The 17,414-nt window shown below is 36.4% G+C and overlaps 3 protein-coding genes and 1 long non-coding RNA gene across 4 annotated transcripts; 2 read left to right on the plus strand and 2 right to left on the minus strand.

Moving 5' to 3' along the window:
* Nucleotides 4,143-8,872, plus strand: LOC18595115 (C-factor). Its single transcript, XM_007022935.2, has 6 exons — nt 4,143-4,428; nt 5,417-5,569; nt 5,680-5,773; nt 5,954-6,036; nt 7,867-8,020; nt 8,483-8,872. The coding sequence occupies exons 1-6, from the start codon at nt 4,276-4,278 to the stop codon at nt 8,716-8,718; spliced, it is 873 nt and encodes a 290-aa protein (XP_007022997.2). The 5' UTR covers nt 4,143-4,275; the 3' UTR covers nt 8,719-8,872.
* LOC18595116 lies at nt 9,051-9,775 on the minus strand. Its single transcript, XR_001928572.1, has 2 exons — nt 9,381-9,775; nt 9,051-9,274 (listed from the first exon to the last, which is right to left on the minus strand). It is a non-coding gene; the product is annotated as an uncharacterized LOC18595116 (long non-coding RNA).
* On the plus strand, nt 10,052-10,874 carry LOC18595117 (non-specific lipid-transfer protein C, cotyledon-specific isoform). The gene is made up of 2 exons (XM_007022937.2): nt 10,052-10,538; nt 10,644-10,874. Exons 1-2 carry the CDS (start codon nt 10,201-10,203, stop codon nt 10,651-10,653), a joined length of 348 nt encoding a protein of 115 aa, XP_007022999.1. The 5' UTR covers nt 10,052-10,200; the 3' UTR covers nt 10,654-10,874.
* On the minus strand, nt 12,732-17,414 carry LOC18595118 (nuclear/nucleolar GTPase 2). The gene is made up of 11 exons (XM_018122937.1): nt 16,993-17,414; nt 16,602-16,735; nt 16,364-16,493; nt 16,077-16,237; nt 15,871-15,972; nt 15,659-15,763; nt 15,098-15,226; nt 14,574-14,714; nt 14,099-14,199; nt 13,385-13,442; nt 12,732-13,264 (listed from the first exon to the last, which is right to left on the minus strand). Exons 1-11 carry the CDS (start codon nt 17,225-17,227, stop codon nt 12,905-12,907), a joined length of 1,656 nt encoding a protein of 551 aa, XP_017978426.1. The 5' UTR covers nt 17,228-17,414; the 3' UTR covers nt 12,732-12,904.

Below are 17,414 nucleotides of genomic sequence, written 5' to 3' on the forward strand. Positions count from 1 at the left end.
AAGTCAAAATGGGATTGACTTTGAGGACATTGCATTGGCCTTTGTTGTGGTTTATGATGAACTTCATGTTTTATCTTTGAGATGATTTCCAGAATCCACTTTCTTTCCCACTAAAAACTGTTATTGCAGCCACTTTCTACGATGTACAAAGTAAAGAGATCTAGAGCCATATTATTAAGTCTAATAATATCTCTAATCGTTTTTTAATGTACCCAAGATTCAAAAGGAGGCTACTTTTTGAGATGAAGAATGATAATTAATCAAGCTTTAAAAAGGTAAGATTGAGGCAAATAAACTATGTCGGGATGTATAAAGGACAAAGATTAGTTTTGAGAGCTTAGACTTAATGAAGGTTTTCTTTTGTTGTTTTCTAGAGTTTGAAAGGGTTTAGATTAAAAGGGTCAAATGTTTAGCATGCTTTTGGCTTTGGGTTTGGTCTAAAAAGTAGGGTTTAGAGTGGGGTGTAGGGATGTGACATGTTCAAAGATATTGAACCGTCGTGCTTAAATATGGGACCTTAGTTAAGAGTCATGTTGGATTAGACATTTTGACATGTCTTTTGAGAACTTATTTGGGGTGGTGTTTCGGCCTTTTGCCTTTGGGTTGAAACGTTCTCCATGAATGCTTAACAAAGGGACCTTAAGATCCTTTAATAATACAAAACATATATGCTTTACAAATAGGAAATACGTGGATGTTGGACTGTAGTGGTGGACGGGAAGGGAGGGAGAGGGAGAGAGGCTTGGGGTTTTTGTTTAGTATTTGATAGGATTGAAGTTTTCAATGGGCCAGTGATCATATCAGGGTATCACCGACCCCTTATGTTTGATGAGACATTTTCAGAATCTACTGTAGCACACAACCATTCTTTCTCTCTCTGTGTCTACCCTATTTTTTGGCTTTAGCCTTTGGCTTTGGACACCTTCAAAAGACAAGTGTTTACCAACCATCTACCCTTTATTAGTTTTTGATAAGAGATAAGAAATAAACGATCCTTGTGTTAAGTTTATAACAGTAATAGCTTCAATTCTTCCTAATTTCTTGACCATCAAGACTAGACAGGTCGACCTAGGACTAGAACTAGTTAGTTCTTCCTCCACCACTTATTACTTTTCAAGCAAAAGTTCTTTATAATTAATTACCGTTAATCAATTAAACATTGACATGAGATTTTATTGACGGAAAACTCCTTTCTTAATAAGTCTGTCAACCATTGCTTATTATTTATGTCCATAGGCATTGATTTCCACATGAAGCTGGGAATTTAATTAAAGGAAGTTAATGCATGCAGAGATATACATAGACCCAGAACTAATCATGTTGCCCTCTCAATGTGGTGGGCTTATACAAAGTTTTTGTCTCTTTCATGGGGAAGTACAAAACCAGGTTTAGAGGGAGAGGATTGAAAAAGAATTGATCAGTCAGCCAGTGGGATTTTCTTGGTGGTCCATCCTCATAAAACAAGAACCCTAGTTTAGTTTTTTTGGGGGGATCATTGATTGGGTTAGGGACAACACTTGCCCCACGTTCCTGCATGACAACCCTATCACACACAGACACACTGCCCATAAGAGAACAAATTAAAACTGGGATTCTCTCTCTGAGCAAGACTATATATAAAAAAACACTATAACAGGGTTTTTTGTCTTTCCCCACAGCCATCGCCTCCATCTCCTGCCATGTGAAGCAACCCCATAATTTAATCACCCTTTTTTTATTTTATTTTATTTTATTGGATTAAACTAGTCATGAAAATGGCCAAGCCAGCTTCTTCGACGCTGACGAATGCTTAATTATTTTTTTATTCCAAATAAATTAATCAGAATTAGATGTCTTACGGTCAGTCGTTGTTGGGTTGTATGTTGAGCTGCACGCGAGACACTTGCCTAAGCCTCTGACGCCTCTTGACGTCACCGTCCACCGGCAACCTCACCGGTCTTGCACCCATCAAACTGCCGTCTAGACATGTTTATGTCGACCGTTTAGATTAATCGTATTGCCACCTGTTTGTGTGTGTATGTGTGTTCTTCTTGCAAATAATATAAAGTATAAACTAGGCTAACAAGGTCAAAACGCGGTTCCATAACTTTGATTTGAATAAGTTATCTAAAATTTCTCTTTGATTACTCTTGCTAAACTCTTAAGATTGGTGCATGCTTAGTGAAGGAGAGAACGAATCCGTCCGACCCGATCTGATGACGGAGTAGTCAAGTAAAGCTAAGTTAACATTAATACTGCCAGTGTTTAGATTTTACACGATATCAATGAATCAAAAATTGACTTCAACATGGCTTGTGAGTGACTTCAGCAAGTAGCATAGTTTGCAGGAAATTTGGAAGGGCTCATATGGGTGGGGTTGGTGCTCCTCACCACCAACCACAGTGCCCTATTGAGTAGGGTGAACTAGCTATGGAAAGTGTAGTGTATATAGGGTATGGACCTTGTAGCATGAGATGTAGAATTAATGTTGCATTTCATTTGTATCAAGGAATAGATCAATGGAGCTTCTTCCCAAAGTAAAATTAATTATATTCCCCAATCTTAGAGAGGAAAATATTTGATCATCACCCTTGAGAACATGAGAGTACTAAAAGGTAAAATGTAGCATGCTTTGGGAACTGCAAAATATCAAATCATGCAAAGTTTTTAATTAGTGATTAAATTAAGGTTTTGGATAATTAAGCTCTTATTGGATTGTGTGGGCTTCCCATGTGACATAAATGACTTTACTTCCAATGACAAGAAGCTTAGAAAATATATTTTTTGACTTCAAATTTGTGAAGGGGGTTTGATTGATTTCGAGATCCCATGCCCTCCTCTCTCCTTTAAGTGCTTTTCAAGTAGAGAAAAAGAAGACCATAGTCTCTTTATCCCTTTCTATCCTCATTGTCCCATAGGAGATTGCATCAAGTTTGGTTTTTAATCATGAATAAATAAATAAATAAACAGGCCTTTTTTTTTTTTTTTTTCTTTTGGGATCGATGGATATCAATGTGGCATAAGATGTAAACAGGATTTGACAGGTTGATGAACAGTCTTTTGGGCAACAATTTCTGGGTTCCTGTCAGCATCTTGCAACTTGCCTTCTCCAATGAAAAAGCTTATTGTCTATGTTTCAATAAAGGGATAAGTTGTAGTTGTTTAATTTATTTAATAAAATTACAAAAAAATAACTTTATATATAAACATATAAATTAATTTTGAATTGATGTTTTAATTTTATTTAAAAGGCAAAGACAAGATTTACTTCATGTTAAAAGTGTACAAAAACTATCCAGTTGGTAGTATAGTGCAGTACTTACCTGGTACAAAATCAGACGTTTCGATAAGGCTTGCATAAAGGAGCCTACACATGCTTTTTTGGGTTCCTATGAATTGAGGGTATTTCGATAATGTTAGTGAAATTAACAGTTTAATTCTTTTGAAAGCAGAAGTTATTCATAAGGTACTTAATTGAAAAGAAAAAAAGATTTATAAGGTGTTAATTGAGAAAAAAAGATATCATGGGATAAAGTGGAATTTGCTTTCTTTTTTGTGAAATTTCTTTTTATTAATTTAAAAAATTAGTACCAAGTTTTAACCTAATTAACTAACAAGTAGGGATGTCCATGGTGGGCTCAAGCCTGATATTTTCGAAGGTAAGTTTGAGTCCAGCCAGGCCCAACCCTAACATTTTCAATGCTAAGCCTAACAAGTAGTTATAGCAAATGACATTGAGAAATTAGAGATTAGACAAATCAAATTGAAAAACCTAACATGTTATTTTCGGTATCTAGAGCTATGTAGCCCTGTTATGTAGAGTCGGATATCTTATATTTGAGTTTGGAATGAGTTCGAGTAAGGAGTTTACTGTTCATCTTAAATTTGGGTAAAGTACGGATTTGATTATTTGATACCCGATACTCGAATTCAATTATGTTTTTGTTCGGATTATATCGGGTACTTGTATTCTAAACCGGTTTATATCTATAAAAAAAAAAAAAATTCGAGTACTAGGCTTTCCTAGGGGCCTGCATGGCTGCCTAGCTGGCCTACTATTGGGCCTTTTTGTAAAGGTCCCGTGAAAGTGAGGGGCTGGTGTTGGGTCCTTTAGGCTTTAGCTAGCTCAGCTCTGTAGCCTGGTGGTTGATTCAAAAGGCAACCATTAACACGGCTTCGACGTGGAAAGTGTAGCATCCACCATTCAGCAAGCGGAAGAAATCTTCTGGATTCATTCTATCACCATGCTTGTTGCTAGTTTGAGAGACAGTTTAGTTTGTTGAAGAAACACGAGAAATGGTGAGGGTTTTCCTTGACACACACCGAGCATTGATGGCGAATCCCATGAGACTGAGACTCAGATCATTTGCATCTTCCGCTTCTGCTCTGAAATGGGAAGGCGGGGTTTCCATGGTTCAGGGAGCTTCTCGAGGAATTGGCCTTGAATTTGTGAGCCCTCCTCATCACCTTTCACTACTTTTTCTTTTACCTTTTATGCATTGCTTCCTGCTGCTCTCTCTAGCTCATCCAATTCTTGAACGTTTATTCTCTCTCATTTACCGTTTAAGACGAAAAGAGCTTGGGTTTTTTTGTAAGAATACAATTGCATGCTCCAAATTTTATTTTTGTATTCAACTAGATTCACCCCAAAACGTGGAATGTTTCACTTAGTTATAAAAAAGGTTGGATTTCTTTTGATGGTTTTTATTTGAATTGAAACTCATTGAAACTTTAGGTAAGATTATGCTTGTTTAGCCTTCTGAGTGCTATGTATGTCATACAGAACCTGATGCGCTTCTGTCTACTTTAGAGGACCCAATGTCCAGTTACATGTGCATTTGTGAAGTTCGAGACTTCGAGTGCTGCTGAAATAATCTCTACTTTATTCACTTATGGGCACTAGCCGAATAACTTTCTCTTTACATGGACAATTCTACTCTAGAATGGTTTTCTGTTGTTCATATTAGTGGTTTTTTTTAAAAGAATTCCTTTTGTAATTTCTCATCTCAAACACTTTGGATCAATTGGAGATGCTAAAACTGCTGTTTGTATCGGTTCTGCACTGTCTTACAGTCCACATCCCTCTGCGTCTTGGTGTTAACTGTTGAAAAAAATTTGATGTCAGTCTATCCATGTTCCTAGTATCTCATTCTGCTATGTCATGTTCTTGTTCAATATTGTGAGTGGACACCCTTTTTTTTGAATGGCTATGTAATGAACAGTTCAGTGCTAATACTTATGGCCACAGTAGAATAGTAGTTTGCTGTTAAGAGATCATAAGAGTTTTGCTTGGTAATTTTACTCCAGCCACAGCAGAATAATTGGCTATTAAGAGATTGGAAAGTTTTCGTTCATTCTTTTTGTCTAATTAATTTGCATGCTATTTTAATTTAATGATCCTCCACTATGATTTTGACTTGTGCACTTCTCCATGCAGGTTAAACACTTGCTGGAAAGGAATGAAAAAGGGCATGTTATTGCCACTTGCCGTAATCCTAATGGGGCAACAGGGCTTCTTGAATTAAAAAATCAGTTTGCTGAACGCCTTAATATTTTACCATTGGATCTGACTGTTGAAAGTACTATAGAGGTTAATTATCGGATTCTGTTTCTTTCACTCTATTCCTTTGTCTTATATATATATATATATATATATATATATATCAAAATAAGACCGGCCTTTGACTCATCATGCTTCAGGAGTCAGCAAAGTCCGTAACAGAAAGATATGGCTCTCTCAACCTTCTCATTAATGCATCAGGCATTCTTTCAATACCCAATGTATTGCAACCAGGTATGAACTTTATGTTATCTTTAAGAAAGTTTTCAAGGTTTTAACAGCATAAATATCTTGCATCTGTACTGAAAGGGAATTGAAATTCTTCCCCTACACTCTCTTTCCTCTTACTTTTTTCCTCTCGTTTTTCAATATGCTGCCTAGGCAGGTGAATAAACGCCCTTGCTTTCAGTGCAGAAACAACATTGAGCAAATTATGCAAGTCATCTTTAATGCTTGCTTATGAGGTTAATGCTGTTGGTCCTATTTTAGTGATCAAGGTATGCTGAGTTTGCTTTAATTTTCTTTTATTTTTGTATCTTTTATTTTGTTTTATATAAAAGATTTGCTTTAAACTTTCAACTCGCAATTGACCCTGAATGTTCTGCAAGAACTCCAGTTCACTTCTTTGGATGAGGAAGCTATATGCAGTCAAACTAATATTTTGTTAGCATTCTTTGTTGATAATGTTAAAAATGCTGGATTTTTTATTAGGCAGAATTGCAATGGTTGCCATTTTTTAAACTTTTTTTGAGGGGCAAAATTTACCTGCGGTCACCAAACTAATCACTAAATTTCCTTTGAGCACTAGCTTCGGTTTGTAACAATTGTTTTATGAAACTTTGCAACATGTGTTAAATGTTGCCTTTTTTTTCAGTGTTCACTGAGAAAAACTACACAGAAAATCAACCAAAAACTAAAAGGAGAGTCTCTTATTGTAGGATAAATGGTCCTGACTATAACATCAACCAAAAACTAAAAAGAGAGTCTCGTCTCTTATTTCTTTTTTACTTTTCTTTGGTTTCTTTCTTCTCAAAACTCTTATATATGAAAGCCAGTATTCAAAATTTCATTTTTTTTCCAGCTTGGTTTGATCCATAGAAAGGTCAATGCTCTTGGGAATTTGGCAATACCTGTATGATAGAGAGGCGTGCCATAAGTATTGGGTGTCATCACTCTCGTCTTCCTTGGTGGATTTTCAGTTATTGATGGTGTACCTGGTCCTTCCTCTAGGATATAAGAATGTTTACTTTATGGTTATTTTTCTTTTGTTTTTCTATTCTGTGTTCTTTACTCCACTGTCTTGTTTTGCTAGAGAATCAGGAAGGTAATTTATTTACTATTTAGTTTCATCTTCTGCTTGTTTTCAGTGGTTGGTTGTTGCTGCCCCTTTCTATGGAAGAAATTAATAAAAACAACCCAACCCACTATTAAACCTTTCTTTTGGCATCCCTATTGCCAGTGTTCTTAATTTCCCAGGTCTCTCTCCCTCTAATCCAGCTTGTGCTAGAGTTGTACTAATTGGCTTCTTTGTTATGTGGATTAAAGGATTTAAGATGGATTGATTATGTTCCTTTCTTTTCTTTTTTTTTTGGCATTAGTGGAGGAAGAAAATGGTGTGGCTTAAGGTTTCAAGTTTTTAATCTATAAAGATTCTGTGTTTTTTTTTTCTTTACAGAGAGAATATGCATGAGTTTTAGAGATAGAAAGGGAACCTGAAGTTAGGAGAATCAAAGTATATAGAGAGAAGGAAGGGTGTGTTTTAGATATATAAAAGGAGCACAGGAGGGAGACAAGAACTGGCTACAGGCAAAAAAAAAAAAATGGTATGTTTGCTTGTTGTGTGGGAATTTTTTGGTCCACAAGGCAGTTTGTAGTTGTGACACCAGTTTTCTCATTTGTAACAAATTCTTTTAGAGATGCTAGCTGAATGATCGCTCGATCCAGATTGCAAATTTAAGCATGTGTAAAGCTATACATTGAAGTTCAGTTATTTAAATGAAATTTAGTGTTAAGTTTGGTGAGCCGGGGTGCTCATATTTTGAGCAAAAATGGGGATAGTAGCTTATCATAATTTCATGGTGGATAAACTGTTAACTGCTAGCATGAAGAGAGTCATGTGCATCACCTTCTCTGTTACTATAACTTAGATGATTTCCTTTTAAGCAAGTGGCTCCTTACAAAAGTGTTTTCAAATGCACTGTGTTGCAATCGATAAATTATTGGAATTTTGTTTTGGATGTGCTGCTTAAATTCTTCATTGTCCTTTGGTCTCAATGTGAGTTCATTGACAATATAATAGACATTCCTGTTTGTGATATTGCTGACAGCATATGTGGCCTCTCCTCAAAGCTGGAGGAGGTTTTGGCACTGAAAGGGATGTTGCTGTTGTGGCCAACTTAAGTGCCAGAGTTGGTTCCATTGGAGACAATCGACTAGGGGGCTGGCACTCCTATCGTTCTTCAAAGGCTGCACTTAATCAATGTATGATTTTCTTCCCTCTCACGTCTTTGTAGGATGAAATTCTTTGGGGCAAGGCTTCAACAATGAACATAGACAAACTATAGGAAGAAAGGTCATTTTACCTGCTGCTTTCACCATGAATATCATACACTTGTATACCCTTCCCCCGGTATTCCCCCTGCCTCTTTGTTTTTAATACGAATTTATAATACTATGAACTCTTTTGGGCTCTCATGCAATATCTATAATGATACTCTTTTAGACAAATTTGCGGGGCCTTGCAATGGCTGTGTAAATGTTTCTTTTCCCCTTTCTGTAAAGCTTGCGATGGAAAGAACAACAAAGATCCAAAGAATTTTTTTTAATTGAAAGAAAGAAGAGAATTGACAAAGCCTTGAGTCAGATTCGATAATAATCTGAATAGACAAATTAGTTTTGTTGAATTCGTGTGCCAGATAATGCTGTTTGTCTTGATGCATGCAGTGACGAAAACTATTTCAGTTGAGTTTGCAAGGAAGAAAGACCCAATTGCATGCATTCTTTTGCACCCAGGCACAGTGGATACAGATCTGTCTAGGCCATTCCAAAGAAATGTTCGTGCTGACAAGCTTTTCACCAAAGAGTTCTCAGTGCAAAAGCTCTTGAACATCATTAACAATACAAAACATCAGGACAATGGCAAGTTCTTTGCATGGGATGGTCAGGAAATTCCTTGGTGATTTACAAATTTCCATCTTGATACACAACATGAAGAGATCATATTTGGTATTAATGACTGTTACATTGTCATATTGGTTTATTGTGTTTTGAACTTGTTCGATTTTGTTGAAGTTTCAGTCATTACTTTGATGATATCAGTAGACTTTGATCATAGCTTTTGGTGCTTTTTTTTTTTTTTTACATTTTCACCCCTTTGTCATGTACAATGAAATTGTTAAGACTACTGGTTTAGTGATTGCATTTTTTGTAAACAAAAGTAAATGTCTTTACTAGTAAACAAGAGCAGCTTTGCGAAGTGCAAGAAATTAAGATGAATTGGTGCACGGCAAAATGCAAGAAGTGAACTGATTCTGATTCCACTAAAACCAAGTAACCAACTTGTGAATACACGGTTTTAAGTCAAAGTCTGGGTCTGTAAAGACCAACAGTAACTTTGTCTTAACAATTTTAACCATTTTATTTGAGCCGATAGTCAAATTCTAGCTAGCTACCAACTGCCTAAGGGTGTTCTTCAACGATCATTCTCCCGACTGATCCATCGGAACTTAGTGAATCCTGCACGGTTGAAAATCAAAATAAAAAAAATTGGTTAATCAGAAATATCATGTTTACGCTATGATGATTGAGAAATGTCAAATTGAAAACTAGAATTACTACTCACGTCTCGCAATTGGTGTTGATGGAGACAGGGAAACCAACGTTGATGTTGCAAGCTTAAGGAATATTGCTCAAGAACTTGTCCTGAACTCCCAGTGACTTGGCGGCAGCCTTCAAGTATCTGCAGATGGCCTTCTTATCATCGACGGATTTTACAGTTTGAGCAAGCTGCTGCAGCCCGGTGCAGCATTCAGCGGAGGGCTTTGTAGCCTTGCCAGTTGCAAAGCCAACGCATTGAGCTGCCTTGGCATCCACAGTATTACATGGAACAGCTGCCTCCCCATGGTTGGCAAGGAAGAAGAGGAATGAGAGAAGAAGGAGCATGGAAAAGAACAGGTTCTTCATGATTGGTTTTCTGTGAACTTTGCTCAGTTAATGATGTTGAAAGCACTTGAGTTGATGGATTTAAATAGGGAAGAGCTATGTCATTTTCATGCTTTGGGGAGCGAGAGGTTTGTGTTTCCCAATGAGATTGATCAAAGTCAGATCAATCTATGACAGAAAACATGTGTCATGTCATGCAAGTACTTTTACAAATATCAGCACCCATGCCTGATCCTAAAGGGCGCACAAAACGGAGCATCAAGCCTTGAATTCTGTCGTGAGTCTAACTACGGGAACAGGAGAATCGTGCCTTGAGAAGTAGGAAAAATAAATTGACCTTGGCTTCATCAATCTCATTGGGAAACACAAAACTCTCGTCCCCCAAAGCATGAAAATGACATAGCTCTTCCCTATTTAAATCCATCAACCCCAACCCAATTTCCATCAACTCTAAGTGCTTTCAACATCATTAACCAAGCAAAGTTGACAGAAAACCAACCATGAAGAACCTATTGTTTTCCATGCTCCTACTCTCATTCCTCTTCTTCCTTGCCAACCAAGGGGAGGCAGCTGTTCCATGTAATACTGTGGATGCCAAGGCAGCTGCATGCGTTGGCTTTGCAACTGGCAAGGCTACAAAGCCCTCCGCTGAATGCTGCACTGGGCTGCAGCAGCTTGCTCAAACTGTGAAATCCGTTGATGATAAGAAGGCCATCTGCAGATGCTTGAAGGCTGCCGCCAAGTCACTGGGAATTCAGGACAAGTTCTTGAGCAAGATTCCTCAAGCTTGCAACATCAACGTTGGTTTCCCTGTCTCCATCAACACCAATTGCGAGACGTGAGTAAAAATTCTAGTTTTCAATTTAACATTTCTCAATCATCATAGCACAAACATAATATCTCTGATTAACCATTTTTGTCATTTTGATTTTCCACCTTGCAGGATTCACTAAGGTTGTGATGGATTAGTCGGGACAATGCTCCTTGAAGAACGCCCTTAGACAGTTCGTAGCTGGTTAGAGTTTGACTATTGGCTCAAATAAAACGGTTAAAATTGTTAAGACAAAGGTTCTGTCGGTCTTTACAGACCCAGACTTTGACTTAACCATGTATCCACAAGTTGGTTACTTGGTTTAAGTGGAATCAGAATCATTTCACTTCTTGCATTTTGCCATACACCAATTCATCTTCATTTCTTGCACTTTGCAGAGCTGCTCATGGTTACTAGTAACATTTATCTTTTGATTATGAAAAATTCAATAATCACATTTTTTACAATTACGTTCCTTAAAATCACATTATATTATAAAATACTAAACATCATCTTAATTTTTACTTAAATTAAATTTTCTTGATATGATATCCATGAGCTAATCTTATAAAAAGTAATATTTGTAATAAAACAGAGATAACTCTTGTAGTAATTATTCTACTCTAAGTAACAAATGAAGATAGGTTTTGTTTCCTATGAACTAATTAAGAAACAATAATAAGCTAAAGACTCTTGGTGACTAAATAAAGAGAGCAACCCGAATTGCTGCTAAATCCTACTAACTCCTGCATGAAACATAACCTCTTCCCCATGTGCATCTGCCACATGCAGTCATGCAAAGTGTTACGGTTCATATATATATATTTATAATGCATCGTCTGTTTTGGTCTATTAAATTTCATGATTTTGTCTTATAAAAGAGACCGTTCAAATTTTTAGGATCATGATATCCTTCCCGCTAACCTCAGAGTTGACTCTGATATCAAATATTACGATTTATATCAACTTGTAAAGTATTATTTGTTTTGACTCATTAAATTTTATGATTTAATCTAACAAAAGATACCTCACAGACTAAAAACGATGTAAACCTCTCCACGGCCAACTTATACCATTTTCCCCTCAAGACCATAACTCCAAAAACAACCTACATAATCCCAAAATCAGCAGCCTCAACCTTTCTGTTTAGCACCCAAAACTCAGTATTGCAATCTGTAGCAACCCTCCAGCATAAAATCCTGAAGCCAAAATCTGTTAGCTAACAAAGGAGGTAAGGGGCAAGGGGCTGCTCATTTATCTCTTCTACATCAGCAACTTTTGAAAGTTTCTACGAAACTGAAGACGTGAAGATTAGGCAGCTAATTAAGTAGCCTTGAACTCATCCCCACCAACAAATATTATTAATATAAGTAGAGTTCATACCTGTAGCTGTAAGCTAAGTTGCTGTCTAGAAACTGTAAATTACAGCACATTACTCTTTAACAACTAACAACCTAATGAAATATTCCAGATGAATACACCTGTTGGTTTTCAGTTCCTTGCGAGAGGTCTTTACTTGGATGCTGTGGGATTGAAGGATTGTCTTCTTTTCGAGCTGAAACATAGGGGGAATAAGTTTGTTGTACTCGTTTTCTGGATTCGATTTCATGCGGTTCTGCCAAAATTGATTGAAAAACATGCATGATAGGAAGACAGATTCACAGACGATGCAGTCCAAGGTTAGCATGGGGGGTTAATCCCTCTTCAAGTCTCAACAGCAAAAGCAACAAAATGTGGAAAAGAGCTCATCATTTGGAGACTTAGAGAGAAGCTCAAGCAATAACATCTTCCTCTATGGCTTTAATTCTAGCACTTGGTTTAGCTTTGTGCTCTGACATCCATCCCACAGCAAATCCAGAGTTAGTCGAGGACGGTTATCTGATGGAATGCTACAAACCATGAAAGCATGGTTTATCCATCTTTTAAACCTTTGGAACTTAATATTAGAAGTTTCAGAAAAGTTATCACATGCATTACAACAGGCATGGCATATTGATGAACTGATATACTCACAAGATATATGACAACTGATGAATCAACTTGTCAACTCATATACCAAGTTGGTAGAAAAAGACGAGTGACATGAGACGTATCAATTATAAAATTTTTTTAATCTTTAAGAATTTGTTTATATTTTTGATCAAAATTTAAAAAATTATTTAAATATAATAGAAAATGAATAAATAGGAGTAGCACAGGATCTTAGAAGGAGAAATCAAATGGAAAGGGCATAAAACAAATTGCCCACAATTAAAAATTTCCTTTCCTGAATTATAACTAAAACACCAAAATTTAATACAACTCTGACAATATCTTTCAAATTAAAAGGAAAAAGAATATCCCAGTTACAACAAACAAGCATAAATACAAAAAAACAGAAAGAGCCTTTTAATTTATGGTTCATCTGAGCTAGAACCTCCAACCTCATCGTCTGATGCTCTAACTTCACCTGCCATCTCAGTAGTGGGGAGCTGGTTGCCTGCCTCACCAACGAGCTCATTCTCACTGAAGAGATCTGTTTTAACAGGTACACTTTTTTGCTGCTGGAACAACATAACATTTGCGATGGCTTTAAGAGCAGCATCAGCCTGATTATTATCAGCCACAGCATCCTTGTCTATTCCATGCACGGTGGGTTCCTCTAAAGAGGCATCGGCTTCTTGTCTAGGAGGAGCAACAAAGAAGGGTATTCTACCTCTCTGCCAGTCATGAAGAATCATCTTCGCTCCAGTCATCAAATCAGGTTCACCACCCTAGACATAAAGGCCATTTAGAAGAACACACTCGCTTAAATGTTATAACTTAAATTTTGACTCTCTTTGTATAATACAGTTAAAAACTAAATGAGGCTTGAAACCAAAGTTAACACATACCTTCAAAAGTTTACCGGTTGATTGGCATAGCTGGACTAAGAAGTCATTTTCATCAACCCTGAAAACAGCAGTACAATAAATATAGTTAATAAATTGCAACTCTCTCATTCTTATATATGCTTATATGATTTAAGAGTAGTAAATGGGCACAACACCAAATGCAAATGGCACAAGGGTGACCATGTTCCTGTTAAAAGGCATGAACACGCATCCCAGATAAAAGGAAGAAAAGGAGAATGGAAAAGCACATAGTTAACTAGTAACAATTCTTTATTTCTTTTTGCTAGATGTGATTAAAATACTACATTAAAATATAATAGAAACAAGCAAGAAAAGGAGCAATTTTAAGAATCTATGAAATTCTTTGCATAGATTAGTTATAAGACTCTTCAATAATGGTAAATGATTAAGAACACAAAAGGGTAAACAAACCAGCTAACTAAAATACATACATATCAAGATCTTTTCTCACACCTATATAACATCAAGTAAGCTTTTATAAAAAGACAAAAAGGTATTGAGGTGTCGGATAAATGCTCCTCTGTCTAATAAATAAAGCCTGACCATAAGCTGCAACTCTAATAATTGAAAAGGCAAGGACTTGGAAATCACACTCACCAACAACAATCAATCAAACATCAACATGCTCCCAAATTCAATTTAGAGTCCAAAACATGATGACAAAATGCAAATTATAGCCATAAAGCAGCTCACCAGTCCTTTATCTTGTATGCTCTTTCCAAGTGCTCCTTCTTCACACGCTTTAAAACTTCTCCAATATGTTCAGCAGCATCCTCTAAGTTTGTGACACGTACCTAGAAAAATCAAGAGTTCAATATTATGATTAGACTAAAAAATCAAGTAATAAAAACATTAAAAATTATGATTAGATTAAAGGCTGTAACATAAAATAAGTTTCAAGACTTTTGGTATGCAGGCGAAACCAACAATAATAATGGATAATGCCATTGGCTCACTCATCTATTAATAACAATGAACAAGTAAAATAAACATTAAAATTTAGAATAAAAACATTTAGATGAACCTGAGCCTAAGGTCAACAGTGAGTAAATTCATTTTCACCATGAATATCACATGGGACAAACCACAGTGAATCCAGTGTAAGTAAATAACACACCAGAACACATTGAATCTTGATAGAGGACAAAAAATTACATAAAGAACATACCACCCCCTTCAGCACAATATCCGTTTCTGTGTCACTGTTCTGATAAACAACCCCGGGGCAGTCAATTAAGAAAATCCTTTTAGTGAGTGTTATATACTGCCACACCTTAGTCTCCCCTGGGATCGGAGCAACCTTGCAAACCTTTTCAAAATAGAAGTAAACAAATTCAAAAGCAAAAAAAGTACTGAACGTATATGAATCAATTACATGAATATAGTAATTACATTACACACACATTACACCATCCTTCTATAAGAGTACCAAAAAAAAAAAAAAACACATATGCCTTCAAAAGTAAAGTTCTCTAAGTACAAACAAAAAAAAAATGATTAATCACAGTTAAGAAAGGGGCATTGACGATAAGATGTCAGGTACATTTCTAAAAATATATTAAAGACCCTAAAGTTAAGCGTATGAATAAGAACACATGGATACAGATTAATAATACCTAAATACTGGATTACAAAACCATGGAGTACAAGTGCATCAAATAAAAGAAGCAAAAAGGTGAACAAAAACATTACATTTTTTGTGCGGAGTGTGTTTATAACTGAAGACTTGCCAACATTAGGATACCCAATAAATCCAACAGAAATTGCTTGCTTGTCACTTTTTAAGCGGGCAAATTGTCTCAGTACTGATAAAAGAGAACCCTACATTCGATGGAAATAAACTTTGTTAAAAATTCCAGAAGAAAAAAATCTAAACATAAATAATACTAGTAATCAACCAAAAAATACAAAAAAAAAGCTTTGAATGCATATCCGTAGCTCTTCAAAACTTAAAGTACAGTAAGGTTTTTCTCAAAGTGTCTTTCCAACACCAAAAACAATATCATTAGATTTGTAAGAGGTCAGGGAGGTAAGAGAATTTTATGTTCTGATTAAAAAATAAGACATTCTAATGTAAGAAATGCCAGGCACAAGTTGGAGGGGTAGGTGAATGCTACATATAACAGCATAGTTACAATAAACATGTAAATATGGGAACCAAAGGATTGTGGCAGTCAGAAGGGATGAAGGGATAATCACTTTTTTCATTTGACATTCTAAATCCAACAACAATATGAAATGAATTAGAGGTACCTTGCCAAAAGACTTGTTAATGCTTGCATGGAATGCTAGAGTTGGATATTCCTTGGATAAAACTCTAAGCCACACTTTTGTAGCCCAAGCAGGAACTAGATCACACTGAAAATAGAAATTAAGTATTTACTAGCAGTTTTGAAGAAAACATCATGAGTAAAAAACAATAACAACAGTCTTAGAAAAATTTTCAACATTAAAATGCAACCAACCTTGTTTAACAGAAGAATCATGTGTTTATGCTTGCAATGCTCTTTCAAATGCCTCTCTAAATGATGACATCTTGTACCTTGTGGGTCCCTAGCATCCAAAACCTGTAATGCAGGAGATTATTAAGAAAATATGACATGGAATTTCTTGTTTCTTTTTCTATTGTTTCCTCTTCAAGTAGGAGGCAAGCAAATAAAGAGACACTGACCTGGACAACAACATCGGATGAATCTATTACTTTGTAGAGTTCACCCCATATACGTTTACTTTGACCCTTCTCAAACATAGTATGTCGAACCAGTTCACGGAATCCATCTGCCTCACCTGCTTCTGCAGAAGTAGAGGCACCATACTTCTGCTCGAAGACATCTGCAGAGTTAATACAACTTGTGAAACACAAATATAAACTTCAATTTTCGTTGTTCCAAGAGAAGCTGGAGAAGAACCTCCCCCCACACCCCCAAGTAAAAATAATAATAACAATAATAATATTACCTTGAGAACCATCTGCTTTCTTAACTAAAGACTCGTAATCTGCAGCTAGGAGCTTTGGACGCTTCCTCTTTGTCTTCGGTCCAAATGCATCCTCAAAAGGCTGTGTGTCCAGAAGATGAGCTCTGGCTTGCTTCATAGATTTACATTCAATCAACAAACATAGTAGAATTAGAAATATGCCTGGAACTCAAAAAGGAAAAGAAATTCCAGAAAGATTCACTTTCAAAGAATTCATTACCTTTGAATGGTCCTTTAAGAGAGACAAGGGCAATTTCTTCTCCTTCAAAATGACATTGTAATTGCTTGACATCCGGCTTTGAAGCTCTTCCCGGAAAAATTCTAGCTCTTTCTGATTCACTACTCGGGTGTTCCCTGTGAAAAGAAAGGAATACTGACACTAAGTCGCTCACTTCAATTCAACATTAAAGAACAGACAACAAACAAAACTCGGGCCAATCAATTAATGAAGTAAAACTTCACCAAGGCTCTTTCACTATAATTGGTTTTAATTATTAAAAAAATATTTTCTTTTACATCCAACTACTAGAAAACAAATAAAAGAACAATTAAGAAAGGTAGCAATCAAATGGAGTCCAAATTAAATTAAAAAATGATCTTTATAAGCTTACCGAACCAGCGGCGGTCGGGCTGGATACGGGTGTTGGGCAATTCTTTAGACTGAAACTCATGGCTCAAAATTTTCCCTTTACTGTCACGTTTGGGCCGCGTGTTGTACATCTTAAGGCGGCGGACGGTGGCGGCGCTTCTAGAATCTTTGTTCTTGCCATCGCTTCGGTTCACGTCTAGGGAGTGCTTCGGTTTACCCGATACGTTCACTTTCTTCTCCTTGTTCTTCTTGGCCATTGTTCTTCTGGTTTTATTGAAATAAAAAAAATTCCTCGGAAAACAAAACAAAAACAGCAAAACAAACAAAGCAACCCAAAACCGACAAGAGTGCTGGCGACGGTGGCGTATGGCGGTAGTGGTGAGGAACGAAGATGAAAGACGAAGAGCAAACGGCTGGTTAAAGAGAATGTGTTGAGGAAAATGA

This window comes from Theobroma cacao, chromosome 6, assembly GCF_000208745.1.
Source record: "Theobroma cacao cultivar B97-61/B2 chromosome 6, Criollo_cocoa_genome_V2, whole genome shotgun sequence".
NCBI lineage: Eukaryota > Viridiplantae > Streptophyta > Magnoliopsida > Malvales > Malvaceae > Theobroma > Theobroma cacao.